Source organism: Malus sylvestris, chromosome 1 (genome assembly GCF_916048215.2).
Source record: "Malus sylvestris chromosome 1, drMalSylv7.2, whole genome shotgun sequence".
NCBI lineage: Eukaryota > Viridiplantae > Streptophyta > Magnoliopsida > Rosales > Rosaceae > Malus > Malus sylvestris.
In genome coordinates, this window is record NC_062260.1 from 16,851,778 (window position 1) to 16,859,343 (window position 7,566).

Genomic DNA, 7,566 nt, shown 5'->3' on the forward strand with positions numbered 1-7,566 from the left:
TTTTCACGCGTTTTATATCAAAATGAAGCCCTAAGCATGTAGATTCACGTTACACTACTTTAAGGCTCTAAAAACTACGAAATCTCACCGGAGAAATTCCAAGAAAACTGGCTAACTTCGAACTCAACGATCCCGACGTCCAAAACCTTCAAACTAAGCACTCCGAGCTTCCTTAGGACCTCACTAAGCTCACTATAAGCTTAGAAATCCTTGAAAATCAACACATCACGAATGCATGAACAATACTCAAATTAGACCCCGGGTTTTCAACATGATTTCTAAGGTTTCTCGTTCTAAAACTAGTACCAAACGACTCAGGAGGTCGAAATGATGAAGAACCTTACCTTTTTGGCGTCGATCCGCGATGTTTAGAGGGAATTTGGTCTCGTCCGTACGTTTTCGAGAGGGAAAGAGTGAACTGAGAAGAGAAGAGAGAGAGAGCACGGGGAAGGCGAGAGAGAGGTTTGACCCGTGTGTATGTGTGTGTGGTCCATCCCAAAACCATCACCATCCATTTTTCTTAACTCCCTAACCACAAAAATACATATAACCTTTAATCCAATTAAATTTTCCAAAACTTAAGAAATATGCATAATCAATAACATGTCACACACATACCTTAGTAACCGTCAAGGGTAATTTTGTCATTTCACAACCTCGATATATAGAATCTCGGGACGGGCTGTGACACCAGCGGCGGAAAACAATCATGTTTATGCACCGTAGTGTGGATTTCTATGAACAATTGAGAATAAGATATTTGGCTTTGTATCCACTCAAATGAAAAATTAAGATGACAACTCATAGCTTCATCGTCTTGGGATGGCCTAAGGGAATCAAAAGTAGAACCAAAATTACAACATCAAAACCCTCGGGTTGATGTTGCGACGTGTTGTCTTGTCTTGTCATTTTTTTTAGTGTTTAATGTTTCATAATTTTTTATATATAATTATAAATCTTTTGTTATTAATTTCAAGTAATTACTAAGGATAGAGTTTTATATTTATTATTAGAATTTTGACTAAAGGGTTATTTGAAAGTGAATTAAAATCAAAGGGGTCATAGTGTAATGTCTCAAATGTGAGAAGAATTTTGTTAAAACTCAATAAATATTAGAGAATCTTAGTGTAATTAATCCTAATTTTAGCGGAAGTTTTGCATTTTTTTAACTCACTGTGCCCTGATGATTTTTGCAATTTCAAATATTCCAAAGTATAAGAAATAGGCTGAATACCAAAGAGCCTTTACCACCTAAACCTTGTTGGTAATGCAACTTGTAAAAGAAAATTGAAGAGCTTGAGTGGTTTAATGGTATTGCAAACTTGCAACCCACAATCCCACTTGCTATTCATTTGGTATCTAGCTTGTTAATTATTTGTTCAATGTTTATAGTATTTCTTCTTTCCCAAATCTTTTGCTAGTAGTTAGAGAATTACATTACCCTAAATTATGGGGGAGTGAAGCTGCTTTTATCATGTTAAACTCATTAGACTTGCATATTTTTTTGTTTGTTTATTTGATTGCCAATATGTTTTTGGTTGGAGGTAGGGGTGGGCATTTGGAGTTGGATACCGAAAACAGACCGTTAATCTTTTGTTAGATCACCATCAATGAAGATTATTTAAATAAATGAATAAGATATTTATTGTATGATTATTTTACGGAGTTGATGCTGTGAGTAAAACGAGACAAGAAGACATAATTTATGGGCCAAATTAACTTTGAGAGTATTCGTAAAATTGACCCAAGTTTAAATCGCAATTCGAGATTCTTGGTTCGATTTTAGTATGAATCACTGATTCATTCGTGCCTTATGCGGTGTCGTTTCCATATAATGAGCACTTCCCTTCCCGCGCAGACGAACGGTCATTGACATTGAGTTCCGGAAATGCCCCCAACGAAATGAAGATATTTCCAACGCCGCCCAAACGAAATTCCTCAGACTTGTTGCTTCAATTCCATTTCTAACCGCCAAAACGAACCCATGCTTTCCCGTCCTCCCTGACTCGGACTCCCCCACCCAGAATCGCGCCCTTTATATACCTCTCTCTCTCTCTAACTTCTGTACGGACACACACTTACACTCTCTCTCTCTCCCTCTCTCTGCGCTGCGAGATATAACTTCAGGTCCCTCTCTCTCTCTCTCTCCCTCAAGATTTAGCTTTCTCACTCTAGAATCTTCTTCTGCATTTTCGATTTTCTTCACTAATTTTACAGCTCTGTATCGATTTTATCCGCCTTCTCGTAGGAAATGGCGAAAACGCTCAATGATCTCCTCACCGAAACAAAAGAAGAGGAGGCTGCTCCGCCTCCAGTGCCGGCGACGGTCGAGAAATCTTCCGATGATGTCATCTCGCCGGAAAGGATTCCATGCTCTCCGAACGATGAAGAAGAGCCTGAGGCAAGGCCGTTGGAGAAAGATTCCAATTCTTTGACGAATGAAGGCGTGACATCGAGTTTGAAATCGACAGATGCTTTGGATTACGATCATATTCACCAAATGATTGCGAATTGGAATGCTGAGTCTAAAAAGTCGGTAGAAGAAAGTGCAATAACCTCTGATTCGAGTCCGACAGAGAAGTCGAGCTCGGAGAAGTTTACGGAATCTTTGGATGCTGGCGAGGTGCCAAAGCGGAAGGAAGAGTGCGAGAGACCGCCGGCGAAGAAGACGACAAACTTCTAGCGAAATGACGACGTTCCAGTGAGTGTGAGCGCGGCGAAGCCAGGGGTGCTGTTGCCGTCTCCAAGTGTGGGAGCGAGCCTTATTGAGAACTTGGATCCTTGGAAGGAAGGTTCGCCAAAGACGAAATCGGCAGGGAGCCCAGCGATGGTGGAGGAGGCTTGGGAGAGACTCAAGAAGTCGTACGTCTACTTCAAAGGCAAGCCAGTGGGTACTCTTGCAGCTATGGATCCAACGGCTGAGACTTTGAATTACAATCAGGTATACCGAATGTTTCTTGTTAATAACTTAATTGTTGATTAGTGCTTCTTGATTAATTGCTGATTAGTGCTTCTTGATCAACTGTTGATTAGTTGCTGATCCATGCTTCTTGATTATCTGTTTATTAGTGCATCTAATTGTGGATTAGTGCTTCTTGATCAACTGTTGATTAGTTGCTGATTGATTCTTCTTGATTATCTGTTTATTAGTGCATCTAATTGTGGATTAATGCTTCTTGATTAATTAGTCTATAATTCCGAAGTTTAGGTATTGAAGACGGAGTATTTGCAAGTGTTTGTGTGTCTCTAATTCGGAAATTTAGGCATTGAAAATGGGGAATGCAAGTATTATTCTTCATTGTATTTGATAACTTGTGGCACTAATTAGCTAGCTTATTAGTGTTCACCTGATGGATGCCAGTATTCAAAATACTACAAATATGGGAAAGAGAATTGGTAAATTCAATTTATTTTGTTTATATTGTTTGAATTGGTAGGAAATAGGCATTAAGAATGATCCCAATCAAGTAATGATATGTAACTGCAGGTGTTTGTGAGAGATTTTGTTCCTAGTGGTTTGGCCTGCCTGATGAAAAAAGAACCAGATCAACGAGATGTTGTAAAGAATTTTCTCCTCAAGACCCTCCACCTCCAAAGCTGGGAAAAGAGGATCGATAATTTTACGCTTGGAGAAGGTGTTCTGCCGGCAAGTTTTAAGGTTCTCTTTGATCAACATCGTAAGAATGAAACTTTAGTTGCAGATTTTGGTGGCAGCGCAATTGGAAGAGTTGCGCCTATTGATTCTGGGTTCTGGTGGATCATTTTGCTGAGATCATACACCAAATGCACTCATGATCACTCACTGGCAGAACTTCCTGAGGTGCAGACGGGAATAAAGTTAATTCTCAATCTTTGCCTGTCAGATGGGTTTGACACATTCCCAACACTTCTCTGTGCAGATGGGTGTAGTATGATCGACAGGAGGATGGTGAGTCTTTTCTTTTCTGTTTGTAGGATTCTTGAAACTACATATCAGTTTTGGGTTGGTTGATTCTCCCAACTCCTATTAAATATTGGCCTCACTAGCTGAAATGATATGTACTAATAGACACATTCTTGTGGTAAAATCTTGGTTCAGTACAGGAGTTGTTTATGTGGCAATATAGTTTGCCCGCTAGAGAAGTTAGAATGCCATAACTCGCATGTTTTTCACTTCGATCTCCTAGTGATTTTGAAGAAAATTACTTGATATCTAATTTTCTGTGGTTTGGCATTGTCACTTGCATTCATAGTTTTCCCAACTAGTCTAAGGATACCTTATAATTAAGAGAACCAAACTTCATGCATTTGCTTGATTTTTGGACAGGGGATGTATGGTTATCCAATTGAGATTCAAACACTCTTCTACTTTGCATTGAGGTGTGCCCGGCAGCTGTTGAATCCAGAACGTGGTGGCAAGGAATTCCTTGAGCGGATAGATAAGCGCATCTCAGCTCTCAGCTTTCACATCCAGACGTATTACTGGCTTGATTTTACACAGCTAAACAATGTGTACCGCTACAAAACTGAGGAATATTCCCATACTGCCGTCAATAAGTTTAATGTCATTCCAGAGTCTATCCCTGACTGGGTTTTCGATTTTATGCCCTTGCGAGGAGGATATCTGATCGGCAATGTTAGCCCAGCTAGGATGGACTTCAGGTGGTTTTTAGTTGGGAATTGTATTGCCATCCTCAGCTCGCTGGTAACACCTGTGCAAGCTACAGCAATTATGGACTTGATTGAGGAGAGATGGGAGGAATTGATCGGGGAGATGCCTCTGAAAATTATTTACCCTGCATTGGAGGGACATGAGTGGAGAATTGTCACGGGATTTGATTCGAAAAACACACGATGGAGTTATCACAACGGTGGTTCTTGGCCAAGTAAGTTTTATGGAGATGAAAATACAAGTTTAATCAAATGTTGTGTTATTTGCATTGGCTCTTGTATGTTTGCTAATTGCTACTGCAGTTGTTATGCCTGTCCATTTTAGAACCTCTAATCCTCATTTTAGCCATTGAAGTAGTGAAGATTTTTCGTTTAAATCGTTGAATAAGCTGTCGGGTTGTTTTTGTTTGTTGCTTGTTTTTTACGTACTGATCAAGTGACTCTTGTATCTATTTGCATAATGTGACAATTTGCAGTTCCATTTTTCTTTTCAAAGCGTATACAGTTCTTAGTATAATTCAACTGAAACCTTTCAATTACCAGTTTCTGCCACTTTTCCAATCAAAATCTTCAGCTATGTAGCGTGTCTAATCCGTTGTTCTTCATTTGACATGATATTTGATGTTTGTTAGTAACTTAGTGTAGCTCATTGAATGCTGACACGTGTGTTTGCTCTAAAACAAATATGCAAATGTGGCTTGACAATTGTTAATGTGTCATCCTCTCTTGCAGCGCTGCTGTGGCTGCTTACCGCAGCTTGCATCAAGACCGGGAGGCCTCAGATGGCGAAGAAAGCAATCGAGCTGGTGGAGCAGCGACTCTCGAAAGACGGGTGGCCCGAGTACTATGACGGCAAGACAGGGAGGTACATTGGGAAGCAAGCAAGAAAGTACCAGACTTGGAGCATCTCCGGATACCTGGTTGCTAAGTTGATGATCGAGAATCCGGCCAATCTTGCACTCATCTATCTTGAAGAGGACAAGAAGATAGCCAAGCCAAGGCTTACCCGCTCTGCTTCTTTCTGAATAAGAAGACCACAGAGAAGTGGCACATGATGGAAGTGGTTTATGAGATTTTGTTGTGCCATGGATTGGCTATGAACCTATCAAAGTGGTTCATCCATTCTTTGGCTTTATTTCTTTTTGGTTTCATAGCTTTACCCTTCTGATTTGTGTTTTTAGTGATCACGAATGTTGGGTTAATCATTTTAGTGGTCTTTGAATTTGTATCTGTGTTTTACTTTAGTCGTTGAATTCAGTTTTTAAATTCCATGTTCTTCAATTACGTCGCACATCGTTTTGTTACTCTTTATTTCATTTGCATGCATATTTAAAGAGTGATACAGACAGTTTAAATGTACTAAAATAAAATTGATAAAATAACTAAAGTGAGACATATAGAAATTGAAAACTAAATTGAAGGACCAAAAGTGAAACTTGGGAGAAATTCAATGGACAGTATCACAATTAATCCTAATTTTTCATGTTCTTTGCCAAAGGCGTGGTCAAAATTTGGGGAAACTATCTATTTCTGATCAGGAGAAAAATAGGAAACTTAAAATAATCAGCTGACAACAGCCCTAATGAAGGTAACAAAATATAATATAAATTTTTTATTTTTAATAAACTATATATATATTTTCAAATAATTTAATAAATAATATTATCTATAATAAAAAAATATAAAAATAAGCTAAATTCTACATTTAACGAGAATTAAATATAAAAATTTTTCATTTATATGTAAAAAGAAAAATACAACTATCTCATCGTACTAAAGCAATATAATTTTATTTTTATTTTATTTTATTTTTGAGCAAATCGATATTATCTACACTAAAGAAAGGGGGTGTCGCATTTGGCGAGAGTTGAACTTAAGACCTCTCACTAATCAGTGAGAATGAATACCACTAGACCGTAGAATTAGTAGCAACAATATAATTTTATTAACAGAATCAAAACTATTTACTTTTAATTGAAAATCAAATATTAATTTACAAGAAACGGACAAATCACACGACGTAGCATTAAGAAAAAGAAGACTTCCATTACCCCTTTATTCCAACTTCCAATTTCCCAAAAACTCCATTGTCTTCCTTCCCCCAAAACTCAGCTCAGCTGCTCCTCTCCCTTTCACTGAGACTCTGCACTCGATCAATCTGTACCGCTCAATCAACGTGATCCAACGATGGAGACCAACTGCATGTCCTTGCTGTCGTGTGTGGGCACCAACGTCGCCTCCGCCTTCTTCGCCTCACTGGAACGCTGCTCCTGCATCAATCTCAACACCGCCGATTTCGACGACGACAATCACAACATCACCAACGACGACCGCCCTCTTTTCCTCTCCTCCTCCTGCTCCTCCAGGCCCACCGCCGGGTCCCACCAAGACCAGGCCATCGCCGGCCCCGATCAGCCCATCAAGCCCCCTGCCGCCGCCACCCACCACCGCCTCAGCGACGGCGTTTCAGCTTAATACAGCTACTCACTCGCAGCAGATCTCACATACGGTGAATATTAGAAGAGGAAATTTCAATGCTTTGTTTTGCTTTTTATGTGTAATTTAATTTGTGTCTCGTACGAATTGGGAATTCTGTTCGGATTTTGTATGAAATTGGGGATTTTTGTAAAATTTCAATTTTGATGAGTTTGGGAAAGGGGAAATGCTATTTCCAGAGCTGACGTTGTTGCTTCCGTGTCAAGGTACAACCTTTTACATGCGTAAGGTACAATCACTGTATGCATCTAGAGTGCTCTGGAAGCAGCAGTTTTAGCTTGGATGGTAGCATTTCCTTCTGAGAAATAAAAATAAAAATGGATTTAATTTTATTTATGGAAAGAAAACAATTGAATGATAGCATCGGAATTGTAGGTCTACATATGTTCTCTCTCTCTCTCTCTCTCTCTCTCTCTCTCT

General features: G+C 39.3%; 3 protein-coding genes across 3 annotated transcripts; all 3 read left to right on the forward strand.

The window, feature by feature from the left end:
• Positions 1-2,020: 2,020 nt before the first annotated feature.
• On the forward strand, positions 2,021-2,705 carry LOC126621919 (uncharacterized). The gene is made up of 2 exons (XM_050290544.1): positions 2,021-2,127; positions 2,249-2,705. Exon 2 carries the CDS (start codon positions 2,252-2,254, stop codon positions 2,681-2,683), a length of 432 nt encoding a protein of 143 aa, XP_050146501.1. The 5' UTR covers positions 2,021-2,127; positions 2,249-2,251; the 3' UTR covers positions 2,684-2,705.
• LOC126614016 (probable alkaline/neutral invertase F) lies at positions 2,687-5,916 on the forward strand (the record flags this gene model as incomplete). Its single annotated transcript, XM_050281659.1, has 4 exons — positions 2,687-2,941; positions 3,488-3,928; positions 4,307-4,865; positions 5,383-5,916. Coding segments are annotated over 4 exons (1,548 nt in total), but the record flags the coding sequence as incomplete, so codon positions are not given.
• A 781-nt stretch (positions 5,917-6,697) lies between these two features.
• LOC126621929 (uncharacterized) lies at positions 6,698-7,281 on the forward strand. Its single transcript, XM_050290552.1, has one exon. The coding sequence runs from the start codon at positions 6,838-6,840 to the stop codon at positions 7,123-7,125; it is 288 nt and encodes a 95-aa protein (XP_050146509.1). The 5' UTR covers positions 6,698-6,837; the 3' UTR covers positions 7,126-7,281.
• Positions 7,282-7,566: the final 285 nt, after the last annotated feature.

Coding starts and splice junctions, on each gene's coding strand:
- LOC126621929 (XM_050290552.1), top strand. CDS start 6,838: ATGGAGACCAACTGCATGTCCTTGCTGTCGTGTGTGGGCACCAACGTC.
- LOC126621919 (XM_050290544.1), top strand. CDS start 2,252: ATGGCGAAAACGCTCAATGATCTCCTCACCGAAACAAAAGAAGAGGAG.